Source organism: Nannospalax galili, unplaced genomic scaffold (genome assembly GCF_000622305.1).
Source record: "Nannospalax galili isolate Female #2095 unplaced genomic scaffold, S.galili_v1.0 scaffold553, whole genome shotgun sequence".
NCBI classification, from domain to species: domain Eukaryota; kingdom Metazoa; phylum Chordata; class Mammalia; order Rodentia; family Spalacidae; genus Nannospalax; species Nannospalax galili.
This window is the reverse complement of record NW_008336313.1, coordinates 5961500-5981160: the sequence shown is the minus strand read 5'-3', so window position 1 is coordinate 5981160 and position 19661 is coordinate 5961500. Positions and strand designations below refer to the sequence as shown.

The following is a 19661-nucleotide window of genomic DNA, read 5'->3' as shown; positions in this document are numbered from 1 at the left end:
ATAAAAGCCTTACACTGTGGCCAGTGTTGGTAACTCTAGCGCTGAGGGGTTTGGGGATGGGTAGGGGAGGCAGAGACAGGCGGATCCCTGGAGCTCACTGGTTAAGTGAAATAACGTGGGGAGCAATAGAGGAAAACACTGAACGTCGACCTTTGGCCTCCACATGCACATATGTACTCATGTACCTGCATACATATCCACAAATACATCCCAAACAAAGCGACTCTGTCATAGCAACTTGTATCTGCTGATATTTATAGAGGGGTTGGGGTCTGCAGAATGGCTAAATTCTGAGGTAGGGTTTGAGGGTATTTCCTGAATATTTTTGGCAAATGAGTGAATAGGTAATTCAAGCTGCCTGATGGGGTAGGCACAGTGGCTATTTCGGGACTATTTTCAGGCGGGTCAGGGACAGGGTCTTTTAGCTCAGGCTGACCTCCTCATCCTCTTTCCTCAGGCTCCCCACGGCTGGCTAGTGCTGTTCTTGGGCTCAACCCAGAGGCTCTGGAGAATGGTTCCTCGGCCTTACTAAAGCAGTGCTCTTCGCCCAGCACGAAGTGAAGTACGCTGGTTTGGAGGCTGCTGGAGGTCATAGGCCCAGAAGGAAGACCTGCCGCGGAGGGCGAAGGCCAGCCAACGGCTGGCTACTCTGCGGAACAGGCAGGACCCGCCCCTCACAGGAATCCCTAGGCTAGCCAGCCTCCCCGGCCTTGGCCGGGATCCCGGGAAAGAGGAGCAAGGGGCTTTCCACCTGCCCCAGGCCTAACCCCGGCGGCCGGGCCTCTCGGGTTCCGGCCGCTCGTGCCCCGCCCCTCATGCCTCGCCCCGCCCCTCGCCTCTCGGGCTCGCGCCTGTTCCGGACCGGCTGCGTGTGCGCAGGCGCTCTAGCTGGCTCTCTGTAGGCGCGAATTCGAGCGGCTGGCGGCTGGTAAGAACCCTGGGTTGCCGAGGTCCAGACGCGGCCAGCATGGAGAGGTGTCGGTGACTCGGCATGCGCCAGCAGCGGGCGCGAGCTGGCGGATCGGCTCCCAGCCGGGTAGCTCTCGGGGACGCGCCGCGAGGCCTCCAGTCCAGCCCGGGCCCTCGGCGTGTGGCGGGGACAACCGTGGTGGGGACGCGCCCCGGGGCGGCCCTGCGGACCCTGTCCCTGCAGTCTTGGCGGGCTGGCCATCCGGAGCCAGGGCCGAGGAGCCCCGGGGGTCGCTCTGCGGGAAGGGAGCCGAGCCTGGACATCGGCGGCCTGGCCTCTGTCGGAGTGCTCTCGCTGGTGCTCCCGGTGCCGGTTCTCCGGCACCTGCCGGCCTCTTCCAGAGAATGCTCCTGGGCTGCGCTTGCAGGTGGCAAAGCTTTTACTACTTAAGGCGAAGGGAGCAGTTAAGTCCCCAAGTAACCATACGGGACTCAGCAGTTTCTCTGTCTCCCCCGCCCCCCACGTCTCTATTCAACAAATAGTAGGTTCCCTGCTCTCATGGCACTTTTATTCTAGATGACAAATGTCTTTTCCTTTTACACTTTTTGTCTGAATAATACAGGTGGAACAATATTGTACACACACCTGGAGTTGTTACCTGTTGATTTATCACATAGTGAACACATCTTTTAACTGACCACCAGTCAACTCAAGAAACAATATTCACAGCGTCTCACAAAACCTCTGGAGACCTCCTCCCATCAACCACCCTCCCCACCCCTTAGGTAACCTCTTTCCGAATTTCTAACACCACGTTAATGGAGCCCTGTTTCTTTGGTGTCTAGTTTACTCACAATTATGTGTGAGAATGTTCTATGTTGTGTGAAAAATAAAGTTCTGATAATGAAAAGAATTAGGAAGAAAAGGCAATGATAGAAACAAGAAAGTCAGAAAATTTTAGTTCGGGCTGATGATATTTTTATGGGAATGACTTGAGAGCAAAAGATTAACCAGGAGCAGAGTTAATAGTATTTCAAGCAGACAGTGGAAAGGAACTGAATTTGAACGAACTTGACAGGGAAGAGGTCAGATCATGAAAGGCTATGGCTGGGATTTCATTTTAAGTGTGTAAATTTAAGAAAGATGATTTTGATGTTTTGACTGTGCATGACCCATGTGTATAGAACATGAAAACCTTTCTATTTCATTCATCAGAGAAGCCTTGCAGATGTGGCAAAAATTATTAGTGCTGGGCAGATACTAAATCAGATTAAGAGGACTCTACAGAAATTAGTCCTTTATTCTGACTCTTAAAAAATATTTCTGTGGAGCCAGGTGTAGTGCATACATGTAATCCTGGTGTTTGGAAATCTGAGGCAGGAGGATCACAAGTTGTGGCCACTCCAGGCTGCTTAGCAAAATCCTGTCTTCACTCTCTTACATCCAAAATATTCCTGTCAAGTAGTCAACCAGTCTCTGTCAGAACCTCTTAAAGAAGTTTCTTAAGAAGAAGCACATTTTGTTTTTGGACAGTTCTGATTCTTACAAAACTTTCCCCAGTGTTTATTTAATTAGTACTGAGGATTAAACCCAGAACCGTGTGCATGCTAAGCATGTGTTCTACCACTGAACTGTACTCCTAGCCAAGTTTTCTTGATAATTAAATTGCCTGTTACATTGGTCATCAGTTGTAAGTCCATGCAAACTGATGATTATTAGCAGTTATCTACTGCCTTCTATTCAGTAATCACACACTTGATCTCTCTGAATTTACTTGAATTTATCCCTGCTATTTCTGGAGTTAGTCTATCCATAGATGGTAGACACAACTTTTTCGATTTGAGTCTTTGCTATTATTGTTTCCATCATTGGGCTCCTAGCAGACTTGGTCACCATGATATTCTTCAAGCATCACATTATATAAGTTCATTATGATGATTATTAAGTATTATTGGTAGACTTATTTTTGTTAAGTTTCCTGAGAAAATATGATTATCTGGAACTGTGGACAAATTGACTTGGTTGTATCAGTGACTTAAATTCTAGTTAGAATATTAAACTATACATGTTCAATTAACTGTGTATAATAAAGCCACATTTAATTATTCAGAAATTAGCATTTGAATTATAAATTTTAAGTATACCTTAGATCATAGTATTGCAATGCAGAATATATATATATGTATATATGCACACACATAAATATATCAGCATGTTGATAAAAAGGGCTTTAAACAGTAGACTAAACAAGAATTTGAATAGTTTATAGTAGTCTATAATGTGTGTGTCAATCCAGAATCAACATTGGAAATGATTTAATTTCATTTTTACCTTGTCTGTGGGATGGCATTTCTGAGGAGCAGGGGAATGACCAAAGGTGAAATGCTGGCAGGAGGAGGAGAGAGGAAGGGAGTTTATGTCATCCAAGTCTGAAGAGTGGAGCCATATGTCCTCACTCAGTGCTGAGTTCTGCCTGAGCAGATGCTAACTCTGAGTTCTGGAGTTGGCTTTTGATTTCTTAAAAATTTTAAATTTAAATTTAAATTAAAAAAAATTAAAAGTTGGGCTGCAGAGATGGCTCAGCAGTTAAGAGCACTGGCTGCTCTTGCAGAAGACCCTGGTTCAATTCTCAGTGCCCAAATGGAGGCTAACAGCCATCTGTAACTCTAGTTCCAGGGGAATCTGACACCCTCATCTGACCTTTGTGGGCACTGTACGACACGGGTGCATTTACATGCAAGCAATACACTCATATATATAAAATTTTTTAAAAAATGGGACTGGAGATGACTCAGCAGTTAGAGCCCTCACTGGCTGCTCTTGCAGAGGATCCAGGTTCAATTTCCAGCACCCACATGGCACCTTACATCTGTCCATAACTCCAGTTCCAGGGAATTCAGTGCCTTCTTCTGACCTCCGCGGCATTGCACAACATGGGCGCACTCACATACGTGCAGGTAATACACTCATACACGTTAAAAAATACTAATAATAAAATATTTTTTAAAAAAAGAGCAAAACTTCATAATACCTGAGCCATCTTTCTAGCCCCCTGATGTATTTAAGAAAATACGGAGGTCAGAAGAGGGCGTCAGATCCCCTGAAAGTGGAGTTATGGATAGTTGTTAGCCACCATGTGAGTGCTGGGAAGCGAACCTGGGTCCTTTGCAAGAGTAGCCAGTGCTCTTAACCACTGAGCCATTTCTCCAGCCCCATAAGAAAATGACTTAAGAGGTAAAATGTTCTAATTTTCTCCTAAAGCGCTCAGTTGATTTATTATATTTTTCTGAATACATTTGAATTAAAGTGTATCTTATGGTTTAAATGGCCCTCTTTTTCAAATGGGAAAGTGTCAATTTGATTCTTATTCTTAACCCTCAAAATCAGTGATGAGAGTACTCACCTAATCTAGTATGGTAAGGCCCTGGGGTTCCGTCCACAGCACCACAGAAACAACAAAACTGAAATAAACTAAACTGAAGGAAAAAAGTAGGAAGAGTGGGGGGAAACTTTCTAGGTGTTTACTTGGATTTTCCTGCTTTCGTATTTTCTCTTTTAAGGTTTAGGGCATTCTTACTGATTTTTTTTTTTTTGGAAAGTTCATTTCTTTGGGCTGGAGAGTTTGCTCAGTGGTTAGGGGCACTGATTGCTTTTGCAGAGGACCCTACTTTGATTCCCAGTACCCATATGACAGCTAACAACTATAACCCCAGTTCCCAGGAATCTGATGCCCTCTTCTGACCTCTGAGGCCATTGCATGACATGAGTGTACCTACCTACATGCAGATGATACACTCATACACATAAAACAAAAATAAACTTTTTAAAAAAGAGTTCAGCCGGGCGTGGTGGCGCATGCCTTTAATCCCAGCCCTCAGGAGGTAGAGGCAGGGGGGTCTCTGTGAGTTCAAGGCCAGCCTGGTCTACATAGTGCTTTCTAGGACAGCTGGGGCTACAGGGAGACCCTGTCTCGAAAAGACAAAAAAAAAAAAAGAGAACATTTCTCTTGGGCTGGAGAGATGGCTCAGTGATTAAGGGCACTGACTGCTCTTGCAGAGGACCCAGGTTCGATTCCCAGCACCCACCCGGCGGCTACGAACCGTCCTTAACTCCAGTTCCAGGGTCATCCGATGCCCTCTTCTGACCTCCGCAGCATTGCACAACACGGGTGCACTCACATACACACAGGCAATACATTCATACGCATAAAATAAAAATAAAAAAATATATAAAGAAAGTTCATTTCTCTCACATGAAGGGCTCATGTGATTAGTGCATAGATATTTTGAGAGAAAAGAAGTAAAAATTAAAATACAGAAATTACATTACTGGAAAGCTTTTCCAGACTCAGTGCAAAGGCAGAATTCCTCCTTTTCTTTGTACAAAGATCATCGCCGTTTGTCTACCTCTGTGGTCTTTTTGTTTTCTTAAGATACTTTCTTAGTGTGTAGTCCAGGCTGGTCTTGAACTCATGTCTCAGCCTTTTGAGTGTTGATTACAGCTGTGTGCTTGCAGGTAACCCATATTGTAGATAGAATTGACTGAGTTACTACCTGAAACCCTCGGGAGTATTCACTTGTGAGAACAAACCTTTATCTTTAGATTCTTTGAGTCATACTTCAAAAGGCAGTTCTCTGTAAAATATATTTCCCAATTCTGGGACTATGAAGCACTCTGTGACCACCCAATCCATGCCCTCCCTCTCAACCCTCCATCTTTCTACTTGACTTACTGGGTTCATTGTTATGGTGGTGTGCTGAGCTAAATCTTGTTTTTTGTTTGTTTTTTCTCCCTAGGCAACTTCTCCACAGATGTAATCAGTTTTTTATTGTTTTGAAGTGAAGCATCATTTAAAATCCTCTCAACATCCTAATTCTGAAGAAATGATAATATTTCTCTGATCAGAGAAATAAGTGAACAGCTTTGTTGAAAGTGTTCTGGCCCTCGTCTTGTTTTCCTTCCGAATTTGAGGAACTATGGAGAAGTGGTACTGGATGACAATAGTGGTCTTAGTGGGGCTCACAGTACGGTGGACGGTCTCTCTTAATTCCTATTCAGGTAATATATTTAAAAAAAGATTTTTATTTATGTGTGTGTGTCTCTTTGAGTGTATGTCACATGGTGCAGGTGCCCACAGAGGCCAGAAAGGGTGTTAGATCTCCTGGTACTGGAGTTATAGATGGTTGTTAGCCACCATGTGGATGCTGGGAACTTAACCCAGGTCTTCTGCAAGAGCAGCCAGTGTTCTTAACCACTGAGCCATCTCTCCCCAATCCATGCCCTCCCTCTCAACCCTCCATCTTTCTACTTGACTTACTGGGTTCATTGTTATGGTGGTGTGCTGAGCTAAATCTTGTTTTTTGTTTGTTTTTTCTCCCTAGGCAACTTCTCCACAGATGTAATCAGTTTTTTATTGTTTTGAAGTGAAGCATCATTTAAAATCCTCTCAACATCCTAATTCTGAAGAAATGATAATATTTCTCTGATCAGAGAAATAAGTGAACAGCTTTGTTGAAAGTGTTCTGGCCCTCGTCTTGTTTTCCTTCCGAATTTGAGGAACTATGGAGAAGTGGTACTGGATGACAATAGTGGTCTTAGTGGGGCTCACAGTACGGTGGACGGTCTCTCTTAATTCCTATTCAGGTAATATATTTAAAAAAAGATTTTTATTTATGTGTGTGTGTCTCTTTGAGTGTATGTCACATGGTGCAGGTGCCCACAGAGGCCAGAAAGGGTGTTAGATCTCCTGGTACTGGAGTTATAGATGGTTGTTAGCCACCATGTGGATGCTGGGAACTTAACCCAGGTCTTCTGCAAGAGCAGCCAGTGCTCTTAACCACTGAGCCATCTCTCTAGTAAATATTTCTTTGAGTTGGTTTCTTTTCCTAGTTTTTTTTTTTTTTAACAGTTTTCAGGTTTTTTGACTAAAATAGAATTTTGGGCTTTATTGTTTAGGCTAAAAAATACATGTCAAAAAAATTTTTTTGAGGCAGGCTCTCACTGTATAGCCCTAATGATAGCATACTATGTAGTTTAGGCTGGTCTCAAACTCACAGAAATCCACCTGCCTCACGCATGCTAGGCACTAGAAATACAAAGTGAGTGTTGACTTAATAAAGAACATGGTCTTAGTAGACAAGTGGTCATGGTACACAGTACAGTGTGATTGTTATAATTTAGAAAAGAGATTGAGGGACAAAGGTAATAGTAGAGAAGTGACTGATTAAGATGCAGAGAGACAACTTCAGAAAAGATGTATGATTTCAAGGTTTTAGGGACTAGTCAGAATTGCTAGACAAATGGAGTGGATAGAGTGTTCTAGAGTGGGGGCCTGTGCAAAGACATAATAGTGGCACAAGAGAAATGGTTATTTGTATTTAGTATTAGAGTGACATAACTACTAAAGAAAAAGCTGCACTAAAGGACTAAGATGGGAGGAAGTGGCTGGAGTTTTGGTATACATATATTGAGGCAAATTTGGTTGTTGAAAAATTTTTAGAGTAGTGAAAAACGATTGTAGGAAAATGTATTAGTTACTTTTCTGTTGCTGTAATAGAAATACTGACCAAAGCAACTTATAGAAGGAAGAATTTATTTAGCTTACAGTTCCAAAGGGGCAGGAGTCCATCATGGCAGGGAGGCATGGTGCCAGAGGTGGCTGGAGGAGGAGTGGAAGCTAGGCTCTACATTTTCAAGAAGGCATAGGATGCAAGAGAACGACTGGAGATCTGGCAAGGCTTAAGAACTCTTAAGTCCATCCCCAGTGACGTGTTTCCTCCAGCATAGCCACACCTTTAAGACTCCCCAAAACAGTGCCACCAAATGGGGACAAAAATGTACAAATATGAGCCGGGCGTGGTGGCACACACCTTTGATCCCAGCCCTCAGGTGGCAGAGGCAGGTGGATCTCTGTGAGTTCAAGGCCAGTCTGGTCTACATAGTGAGTTCCAGGACAGCTGGGGCTACAGGGAAACCCTGTCTCAAAAAGACCAAAAAAAAAAAAAAAAAAAAAAGTATTACTAATCTGTTTAAAGATATGAGAAGACGTTGAAAAGATGCTGAAGAAAACAAGAGACTAAATCTCTCTGGTATCCCCTTCTGTTGTGAGCTGAAGAAAAGTTCTTTGCTTTGGCTGGCTGTGGTGGCACATGCCTAAAATCTCCCACATGGAGGCTGAGGCAGGAGGATCTAGAGTTCAAAGCCAGCTTTAACTACCAATGGGTTTGAGGCTAGCCAGGAGTACAAGAGAGCCTGTCTCAAAAATAAAAAATAAATTCCTTGTTCTAAGACTTATATGATTATGTCCTATCTTAAAAGTCAATTATTGAGCCGGGCGTGGTGGCGCATGCCTTTAATCCCATTACTCAGGAAGCAGAGGCAGGCGGATCTCTGTGAGTTCAAGGCCAGCCTGGTCTACATAGTGAGTTTCATAAAAAGTTGGAAGGCTTGGGCTACTAGACAGGCAAGTTTAAAAAATATTTATTATTCATTCTTGAGAATTTCATACATGTATACAAGATATTTTGGTCATATCAGTCCCCTGCTTCCCTTTATATTTTATTTTGAGACAGTGTTTCACTAATGTGCCTGGTGTGGTCTTGGAATCACTATGTAGCTCAAGCAGGCCTGGAACATGCCATCCTCTTACCTCAACCTCTAAGCACCAGGGCTTACAGAACTGTGTTACCAGGCTCAGCCCTATATAAAAATTCTAGTATCTGTAGTGTGATTCACACTGTTTTTGCTGCCTCTTTTTATTCCTTCAAGTTTAGTGATTTTTATTTTTTTAAGGTGAGTTTATGTGCTTGAACGTTTTATCTGAAAATTCTCTCAGGCCTGAGTTTACCGTGTATTTCTCCATAGAGGGTTCCAGTTGCCTCCTCCTAGGCATCTAGGGTACTGCTAACAAAAGTTGAACCAACTTATCAACATACAACTTTTTTTTTCAACGTACAATTTCTTTGGGCCATGTATTTGGTATGAATAGAGCCCCAAAGTAGGTGACAGCAAGCTATGGTGAGGAGTTTTCAGAGGATAGTTTTGTGTATTAAGAGTCAAGGCAGAGATACTTCTTTTACCATCTCCCCAAAGCCACATGCCTTAATCCCAACAGAGGGTTCTCTGGCTTTGATTTCATCTGTTCAGGCCTAGGCCTTGCGCCCTTACTCACTGCATAGGGCTTCTTAGTAGCAGGGCTCTAGACCAGCAAAAATGATGAATACCTCAGAGCAAATGCTCTAGAACTACACTTTTTTGTTGTTGCTGTTATTTCTATCCTCTAAGGCTATCTCTTATGCTACTGCTAGTTCAGCACTACATTAAAATTGTATATATATTTACAAGATTTGTATTTTATAATGTGTAACACACTAACATAAGATCTATATTTAACATGTATATGTTCTTTGAGACAAGGTCTCATGTAGTCTAGGGTGGCCTTGTACTCCTTATGTAGTCAAGGATGTCCTTGAACTCCTGATTCTCCTGTCTCTATCTCCCAAGCTCTGGGATTATAGGCATATACCACTATGTTCACTTACATATGTTTATTTTTAAATATTATATAGGATTTTTACTGGAAGTTTACTGAACACTAAATTTGGTATATTGCTGGAAACTGAAGTCTCATCTGTTTTTTTTGTTGTTGTTCTTTTTGATACAGGGTTTCCCTGTAGCCCCAGCTGGCATGGAACTTACTATATAGACCAGGCGGGCCTTGAACTCAGATCTGCCTGTCTCTGCCTCCCAAGTGCTGGGATTTAAAGGCGTGTGGCACCACATCTGGTCTCAAGAAAACAGATTTAACTACTGACTGCCTCAGTATAAGGGGCAATGATTAAGAGGCTGAGAAAAACAAAACAAAAAACCCTTCCTAATTTGCTTTTGTTAGGGTAGTTTATCACAGCAACAGAAAAATAACTAAGACAATTAATTAAAAATTTTTTTGGTTTTAATTTCTATTAATGTATTTATTTTAGTTTCCTTTTGATTTATCTTCATTTGTAATTTGTAGGAGAGAAAATGTTTGTCTTTTCTCTTTGTCCTTCTAGGTTCCCTGTTAGAGCTCCTGTAACACAAGACAAGTTAACAGATAACCATACAGATTTACTCAAAGTTTTATGTGACATGGGAGCCTTCATAAGGAAACAAGAAACTGAAGAAACATTTAGATTTAAATGTTTAGAGTGCTGGGGAGATGGCTTCATGGTTAAGAACACTTGCTGTTCTTCCAGAGCACCAGGTCCCAGCACCCACATGATGGCTAACAACCATCTATAACTCCAGTTCCAGGGAATCTGGCACCCTCTTCTGGCTTCTGCGGGACATTGCATTCACGTGGTGCACTTACATACATGCAGGCAAAACACACTAAAATAATTAAGTTTGATTGTTTTGTAAATGGAGGTGGGATTTAGTTCAATTGGTAGAGTGCTTGCCTAGATTACATGAGATTCTGGGTTCAGTCTGGGTATGGTGGGGCATACCCCTGTAATTTCAGCATTTGGGAGGTGGAAGCAGGTAGATGAGGAGTACAAGGTCATCCTTAATTACACAGAGAATTAAGACCAGCTTGAGCTATATGAGACCCTGTCTTAAACAAAACAAAATAACAAAAACAGAAAGAAAAAAGTAATAAAAGTGGTATAAGATGATAGATTTTTGGTTCCTCTGGCCTGGCCTTTTCATTTTTTTGAAGCACTTTTTACCTGAAGGTCTTATGACCTACTTTAGGGACAGGTCAGAAAGATCTTTCTGTACCTGCTGCTTCTCAAATACCTTCCACTTAATGTACTCAGTGAGCCAGTGTTGTACTTGGGGTAGTGTATGGAGATCCCTATCACTCTTTAGTATGGAAATTCAGATCAGCTTGCTTTAGCTGCATTATTCTGTTTTTGGAAATGCATGTGTCATTAACAAACTACTTAAGTATATTATTGTGATTTAGTTTTTTCTGAAATTTATACCCCTTATTTTTTAATGTTGCTTGTGTAATTTTCATAGACATAAAAATATTGAATAAATATTGTGTGTTGCTTTTAAACAATCTATAGGGAGTAGACAGATTTTTATTTTAGCTCCTGTTGTTTATCATTTCTTAGATTCACAATTTCTCTTATAATTGATCCAAAGTATTACCAGTGTCTTTAGAGAAAACACTTGAATTGAGGAAAGCTACTTTATGTCAGTAATCTTTCTTCCTAGAAATTGTATTGACTGCTGAGGAAACATTCATAGCACAATTTTTTGCAGAATAGCAATTATTAAAAATATGGCCATCTTCTGACCTCTGTTGACATTGCACGACACAGGTACACTTACCTACATGCAGGCAATACATGCATACACATAAATAAAATTTAAAAAATATGACTGTACTTGATTTAATTGATTAGTTTCTTTTGAAACTAACTACTATTTATAAAACATCACTATTTATAAGAATTTACAAGTTCTTACCAGAAACATAAAAGAAGGGTTTCATACGGAAAATTTTAGTCAGATTTTCTTCTCTTAGAATGTTTATAATTTCACTGTGCATATGTATTGTTAACAGACTTTTCATTGTTTATATTCAAACATAATTTTGAATAATTCAGCAATTAATAAAATGAACATTTTTAAGTACTGCTTAAGCCCATTTTCTTAAAATATGATTGAGCCGAAGCTCTGTAAATGTATGTTGGTGTGTTTTCTTTATGAAGTTCAGAATCTCATGTGAATGAATTGTAGAGCTAATCGCTTTGGAAGGAATCCTTTTGCCCTTCCTCAGTGGAGCTCCCATAGGTACAGTTGGGTTGTCCTTCTGGGTTGCTTTAAGGGCACTTTAGCAGTTTTAAAAACTTAAGTACTAATTTCATAGCCAGTGTCAGCTGAATTTATTGAAGTAGGTCAGACTCTGGATAAAAACTTGTTTCCCAACCCTAAAGAGAGTCATTATCCATTCTTCTATTTGTTAGAGAACGGCAATAAATTCTTCCACATTGACCACAAGAGTTTCTAGAGTAGTTTCAGGAAGTCTAGATAGTTGGACTTTTTTCTAGGTACAAGAAATTACTTGAAATATTCTCTATTATTATCCTAATGCCACAGAAAAAAAACAAGTCAACTTTTCTCCCCCTAAAGTGGTTATACTTATTGAAATAGAAACACACATACATACATATCCATAATATACATAAAAGTAACTCATTGAGGAATTCTTTTCCTTTAAGAAATTATTGTAGGTTATTCTTCCTCTCCTGTTGAGTTTAATTAAGCAAGCTTATAGAGAATAAGTACAAGCTTATAGAAGTATATGCCTTACAGTGTACTTCCTTTGAACTATGGAAGATGAGTTTTCCTGTCTCTAATAATGAAAATTCTTAATTGATAAACGATTAGGAAGTAGTTTAGCTGTATGATGAAACATGGCATGGAAAGTATACATGTTATGAGAAGTCAGTAATTCACCTTCAGTGTTTTAAAAGGGGAAGGTTCCTGGAGGATTTGTAATGATTTTTAAAAATATATTTTTAATTATGTGTCTGTGTTTGTGTGCATGAGGGCAGGTGCCTGTGGAGTCCAGAAGAGGGCGTCATATCCCCTGGACTTGGAGTTGCAGTCAGTTGAGAGCTACCTGATAGACGTGTTGGGAGCCAAACGTGGGTCCTCTGCAAGAGCAGTACGCTCTCTTAACTGCTGAACCATCTCTCCAGCGTGTTTATTTTATTTTTTTTGAGAGGGTCTCATGTAGCCCAGGCCTTGATTGTTTTGTAGCCAAGATTGGTCACTTCCTGAATGCTGATAGGCATGTACCACTGTGCCTACTTTTTTTTTGTTTTATTTTTTTTTAAGATAGGATCTCACTTTGTAGCTCTGGCTGACCTGGAACTCACTAAATAGACCAGGGCTGGTCTCAAACTCCTAGAGATCCGCTTGCCTCTGCGTCCCAAGTGCTGGGATTAAAGGCATGTGCCACCATTCCTTGCCATCCACACCTAACTTGAGGTGATTCTTACACCATACCCAACTCAACATTTTGTTTTGTTTTTCATGCCAGGGATTGAACCCATGGCCTTGCATATGCTGGATAGGCACTCTACTTTTAAACTACATCTTTAGCCCTGAGGTAATTATTTATTTTGATTTACTCATTTGAGTGTATATGTGTATGCAGGCAGGAGGCCAGCTTTCAGGAGTCTGTTCTTGCCTTCCATTGTACTGAGGCAAGGTTTCAGTTTCTGGGTGATTGTCTTGTCTCTGCCTCCCATCTTTAGGAATGCTGTGAGTTTGCTATCACACCCAGCTTTGAGTTTCAGGAATTGAACTTGGATTGTCAACCTTTACCTGCTGAGCTATCTTTTTGGCCCCTTAAGGTGATTCTTGAAGGCAGCATATGATAATAGATAACAATATATATCTGATACATATATATTAGAGAATAAGCAGCATGAACAGTGAAAAATTCAAAGTGCCATTCAGTAAAGATGTTTGGGGCCTAGAAACAATGAGTTTTGTGTCAAGCAGCTTTTGTGTAATTAATTAGTCTGCCATCACAAATTGATATTACACATTCATTAAGTGGAAAATGAGGAACTCACAGATTCTTTTGAATCAATATTCACCAGGAATCTGTCAGGTGCCATTGAGAGTCACTAGATATTAATACATCCTGAGGATACAAAAATGAGTAAGTTGTGGTTCATTCCGAGAGATGGGAGTTTGTGCATACACAAGTGTGTTACACTATGGGTAGTATCTTGTGCCAGTTACTCAGTGTGTACATGCTATATATAAGCTGTTGCTCTGCTTTCCCCATAGTTGTCCCATAGTGAGAGCATGATAGGAACTCTAGCACTTAAAGAAATACTGGTAGAATACAGCAGTAAATAGTTTTGTTACCATAGTGTCCTGAAGCTTGAGAAACCCTGGGTTAGATTTCAGCAAGCAATAGAGTGTCTTTCTTCACTGTGGCTCACCCTCAGTAACTGTATTTGACTGTGTTTTTTCCACCTTATTAGCTGATTTAGAAACCTGTAACTTCACTATACCTTTTTGGGCTTCTCATAGTTTGGTAGTCAACTGGTAGTTAAAGAGGGAGTGGGTGTTCACTATTTGCTAAATGGAAGTACCTTTCTGTTATTTTAAGTGGGCAGTATAGGGTAGGAGTTAAGAATGTGGGCTTTAGAGTCAGTTTGCTGTGTTTATATCCGGATCCTACTTCTTACTGCTTGAGTGACTATCACCTCTTTTTCTAGCCTTAAAGTAGGAACAATAATCATGTGCTAGTTATTAAAGGACTGTTATCCCTTATTTTGAAGAAATTGTAAGCTGAGTTTTTAGAAATAATTTACCTGTGTGTGTGTATGTTGAATGTGTGCTATATAGTACATGGTTTGTAGAGGTCTGAGGAAAACTTGTAGTAGTCATTTCTCTTTCCACTATGCGGATTTCAGGGGTTGAACTCATATTGGAGGCAAGTGCCTTTACCTGCTGAGCAGTCTCACTGACTCCTAAGTTTTTATATAGTTCATTTGGTTGTAAAGTCTGTCCTTTGTCAGTATATACCTGTTTTGTAATTCTGTGTATAATCTTAAGTTTTTTATTTTTAGTTTGTAAAAGCCCTTTGTAAAATGCAGATATTTGTTGTTACTTTATGGTACTTTTTGTGAAGTGTTTGTATTAGTGACTTTTGTTGCTATGACCAAATGCTTGACAAGAAGCCACTTAAGAGAAGGGTTTTAGTCTTAGAGGCTTTGGCCAGTCATGGCAGGAAAGGTTGTGGCAACAGGCATAGGAGAAGAATGGTCACATTGTATCCAAAGTCAGGAAGCAGAGAGTGAACAGGAAGTGGAGTTGGGTTATAAAGCATCAAGGTCCTCCCCCATGACCCACTTCCTCTGGTGAGTCTCTACTTCTTAAAGGTTCCACAACTTTCCAAACTAGCCCCTCTAGCTGTTCAGACATAGGAGCTGGTGGGGGACATTTTGTAATCAAACCATACAGTGTTGTTGACAGTTTTTCTCATAAAGTAAAAATAAACCTGGGGCTGAGGAGATGGCTCAGCAGGAAGAGGTGCTTGTGTGCAGGCCTGATGAGTTGAGTTCGAGCTCTGGATTCTATAAGGTGGCAGAAGAGAGACCCAGCTCCTGAGAGTTGTCCTCTGATGTGTGGGGTGGTACAAGTATACCTGTACACACACATGCGCACACACACATACTAATTTTAAAAATTAAAAAATAAACATGGATGTCTTGTGTTAATAAGAACCTAAGTAAGGTTAATAATGACTTCCATTTGCTGAATGTTTCCTGTGCTAGGCACTGTTCTGAGTACTTTATATCCATCCTGGTATTTATTCTAGCAGTCCTTGGGATAGGTTGTGTTAATTTTACCCAGCACACAGTCACCTGGTATGCTAGCAGTGCTCAAATTCTGACATTATCTCAGACTTTTGGTAACTCCTGTGTTCTTTCCCTGACTTCATTGCTGCTGTAATGTAATGTTGACCAGTTTTATAAAGAAATTAAAAAAAACCTCAGTGATATGCTAAAAAGTACATTATTTTGCTCTTTTTTACTTTTCATTTTAGGTGCTGGAAAGCCCCCTATGTTCGGTGATTATGAAGCTCAGAGACACTGGCAAGAAATTACTTTTAATTTACCAATCAAACAATGGTATGGATAATTTTGGCTTGATTTTCCCATTTATCATAATCAATATAAAGATATTTAAAAGAAAAACACTATTTCCTTCATCCTGAATATCCTCTTTTCTTGTAGATGATGCTTTGCTGTGCATGTTGTATTTCATCTTTGAAATTTCATAGTCCTGAAAGTTATCCATATGTACAGTCAGTTATCCAGGATATGCTATTAAGCTAGAATTTTTTAATATTATTGTGTGTGATGTGGGGGGGCACATACATGCCATTGTGCATGTGTGATGATCAGAGGACAACTTTATGGAGTTGGTTTTCTCTTTCCACCTTTACATGAGTTCCAGGGAACTCAGGTTGCTAGGCTTTTGTGGCAAGTGTTCTTCCCCACTGAGCCTTCTGGCCAGCCTTAAGATAGACACTATATGTCTTAGAAAACTCCCCTGGATAAAAACTGGAAATTTTATCATGAGCTAAAAGTATTTTCTTACTGTTCCCTTTTCCATATTACTTATGTTAAAGCTCACTGGACAATAACTGTAGCTGAAAACAGAAGTCTTGACAATAGTAGCTGGCTTTATTTGTGTACCTGAAAAAGGAACAAAAGGGAGACTTGGACTTGTTTTCAACTGAAAAAAAGCACCTATGTCCCTTTGGGTCATGTCTCTATATGCTGCATTGAGAATGGGCCCTGACACATGGCAGACCCTTCAAAATACCTCTTGAAGGGATGAGTATTTACTTGCCCTTTTTAACTGGTTCGATTTCCATAGCCGTCTATGTAGTGTAAGGAGAGCTTCCACCCTTCAGGGATTTCATGGTATGGTATGTATTGGTACCTTCCATTTTGTATAACTCAGAAAACATCATAGAAGTTTTAATTTATTATTGTCAACCACTCAAACAATGGTAATTAACCTTAACTTCCTGTTTACCTGGAGGTTTCACAGAGTGTTTCTTAGGAATGTTTGAGATGTAAAAATGTGAAGAGGGTAGGTGCTAGTCAGATTGCCTGATTTCAGATCCTAGCTCTGTTTACTAGTGGTGTAACCTTTGGAAAATTATTTAATGTTGTCTTCCAGTTTTATCACTTGCAGAATGGAAGTAACTGTCAACGTATTTCCCTGGGTTATTGTGAAGATCAAATGAAATAATACATGTAATGCTTCTAGACCAGTGCCTGACATGTAATGAGCTTGTGATGAATGTTACCATGGTTATAGCATCACTGAAATTTGTGCCTGTGGGCTGGGAATGTGGCTCACTGGTACAGTGTTTCCCTAGCATGGGAAGTCTGGGTTCAATCCCCAGCACTACAAAAAATGAAATTCATGCTTGTGAACTGGTCATGTTAGCATAGGTATACATATGCAGGAGGCAGAGGCAAGAGAATTACAAGTTCTAGACCAGCCTGGGCTACACAGTTCTAGACAAGCTTGGGATACATAGCAAGACCCTGTCTCAAAAAAGAAAAGAAAAGAAATTCATGCCTGCCACTTTTACTGAATATATTCCTTCTTATCCCCTTCCCTCTCATTTTGAGCCCATTATACTAGGTAAGTACTCTGCCACTGAGCTATATTCCCAGCTTCTTATTGAATGTGTTTTGATGATAGTTGGTGCCATTACTTATTTACTTGATGGCTGATAGATTATTCTATAGACCAGCTATATAGCTGTTCATAATATTCTGTTATTCTTTGGTCATTGCTTTTATATAACTTTTATTAGACTATTTTATGCAGAAACTTCATGTTGAACTTTATTAATCAGTTATACTGCACTTAGAGTTTGCAGTGTTTCAGATAAGAGTTCAGCCAAATATTTGGCACTATTTTTTCTTTTTTTTTTTTCCCCCAGTGTTGATTAAACCCAGGGCCTTGGTCATGCTAGAGAGGTTCTCTGCCCTTGGCACTATTTGTTGTTCTATTTTGAGCATCTTTCAGATCTTGGCATTGATTTAATTAAAAAGGGTCACTGTTTAGATGATGATTATGATGATTTTGAGGCAGGTCTCACTATATAGCCCTGGCCTAAAACTCACTATGTAGACCAAGTTAACCTGGAACTTACAGAACTCTGCCTGCCTCTGCCTCCCCAGTGTGAGATTAAAGGTGTGTACCATTACACCTGGCTATTAATCAATTCTTGTTGTTTTGTTTTGTTTTGAAACAGGGTCTAACTATGTAGTTGGCTGGCTCGGAACTTGCTATGTAGACCAGGCTGGTCTTGAACTCAGAGATCTGCCTGCCCCTGCCTTTTAAGTTCTCGGTTAAAAAGTGTGTACCACCATGCCTGGCTTATTAAGACATTCTTAATGTTCATGTGTTATATTGGTAGACTAAGGTAGTTATTTACTAAGACAAATTAGACTTTACTTTTTAGCTTTGTAATTATTTTCTAAAAATTATATGGATAAGAGCCTTATTCTTGGCTATTCTTTGATGAGTAGTTCTCAATGAAGGGTTTGGTATAAAAGTAAATATATTGGGGGCTAGAGAGATGGCTCAGTGGTTAAGAACATTGACTGTTCTTGCAGAAGATCCGGGTTCAAATCCCAGCACCCACATAGCAGCTAACAATTGTCTGTAACTCCAGTTCCAGGGGATCCGACAGCCTCTTCTGTCCTCCACGGGCATTGCATGACACAGGTGCACTTACCTACATACAGGCAGTACATGCATACACATAATAAAAATAAATATATTTAAAATAAAAAGTAAATGTACTTAGTACTGAAAGAAAATACTGAGTACTTTTGAAGAAAAGAAGCTGATTCAGTTCAGAAAGTTCAAGAACGTGATGCTACTACCACTCAGCTCTTGGTGGGGCATCTCATGGTGAGTGACAACACAGTATTGAGAATATCTGCAGAAGTCATGTGGCAAGTCAGACTGATTTAGGGGTTAGGCTTGCTCTTTTATAACAACTCACTTTACCAAAGAACTAACTTGCTCCTTTAAGCTGGCATCCATGCCTTCCAAGGTCATGACCCCAATGGCTATTTTCCTCCACTAGGGTCCACCCCTTTCAAGGTCCACTGCTTCTTCCTTGCTGCCATACTGAGGAGCAGCTTCTAACAGGTAGCAGACTACTCAAGTCACAGCAGCATGCATGTCTGACAAAGTTTAACTTATAAAGTAGATGCAGTAAGATTCATAATAAAATAGAGCAATGATAGCAGGGTACTATAATAAAATTGCCAGCATCAATACTCTTGTGCTTTGGGTCCATTATTATGTAAAATAAAGGTTATTTGAATGTAGGCACTGTAATTCTGTGACAGTTCTGATAAGAAAGCTACTAATGTGAGGTAACTTACAGAATGACAGGTAGTTTACACAATGTGTTAGATGAGGGGTAGTTTTCTAGGAAGGATGGAATGGAAAAGCATGGCATTTTGTCATGCTACTCAAAGAGAAGGCAGTTTCTTAATTTCCTGGCTAATATTTTTAGGCTGCAATTGATTGAGGTAATGAAATAACAGAAAGCAAAACCCTACCTTAAATATATTTTTTAAAATTGTAAATGTCTAATTCAAAGAAAGAATACGTGGTTAATAGTCTGAAAGTCATGAAAAATTATGTAGCGCCTAGTGTAATCTCATTGACAGATCTTGTGCTGAGCACATTTAGCAGCAAGGAATAGAAAGCTCAAGTCAGCTGGCTGTGGGGGCATGTAGTCCCATGTAATCGGGAGGCCAAGACAGGTGGATCCTGATCAGATTGCTGTGGTATGTAGTCCCATGTACTCAGGAGGCTGAGGCAGGTGGATCCCAGGCCAGCCTGGGCAAATAGTGATTTAAGCAATAAAGTAATTGCTGAACTGCAGGACTAGTAAAATGGCTCAAGGATAGCAAAGGCTTGCTTTTCCTGTTCCTTTCTGCTGTTCTTGGCTTGTAGACCTGTTATACTGAGGCTTTTTATCATGTAATCATTAGATGGCTGCCTTGGTTATAAGCATTGTAGTGTTATAAAATAATGTTGAAGGCAAGAATAATAGTAATACTTTTTTACCTCTTGTTGACGGGTAGAAATCTTTCCCATCTTTGAAACAATCATTAACAGAAAGAGTTGCCTGGCTTAGTGCAGGCATGGTTTTATACTTGGGCAA

At 40.3% G+C, this 19661-nt stretch overlaps 1 protein-coding gene across 4 annotated transcripts in view; it reads left to right on the top strand.

Annotated features, from left to right (window-relative positions):
• The first annotated feature begins 849 nt into the window (after positions 1-849).
• Alg6 (ALG6 alpha-1,3-glucosyltransferase) overlaps positions 850-19661 on the top strand; it is a 75558-nt gene continuing 56746 nt past the window's right edge. Inside the window, exons 1-3 of one of the 4 annotated variants that reach the window (XM_029562512.1) lie at positions 850-928; positions 5707-5968; positions 15483-15567. In XM_029562512.1, coding sequence (XP_029418372.1) covers positions 5887-5968; positions 15483-15567 — 167 coding nt within the window. In that variant the 5' untranslated portion in view covers positions 850-928; positions 5707-5886. Of the gene's footprint in view, positions 929-1221; positions 1338-5706; positions 5969-6291; positions 6554-12950; positions 13020-15482; positions 15568-19661 lie in introns of those variants that run through there. The other 3 variants (XM_029562513.1, XM_029562514.1, XM_029562511.1) reach the window with 3 other exon arrangements.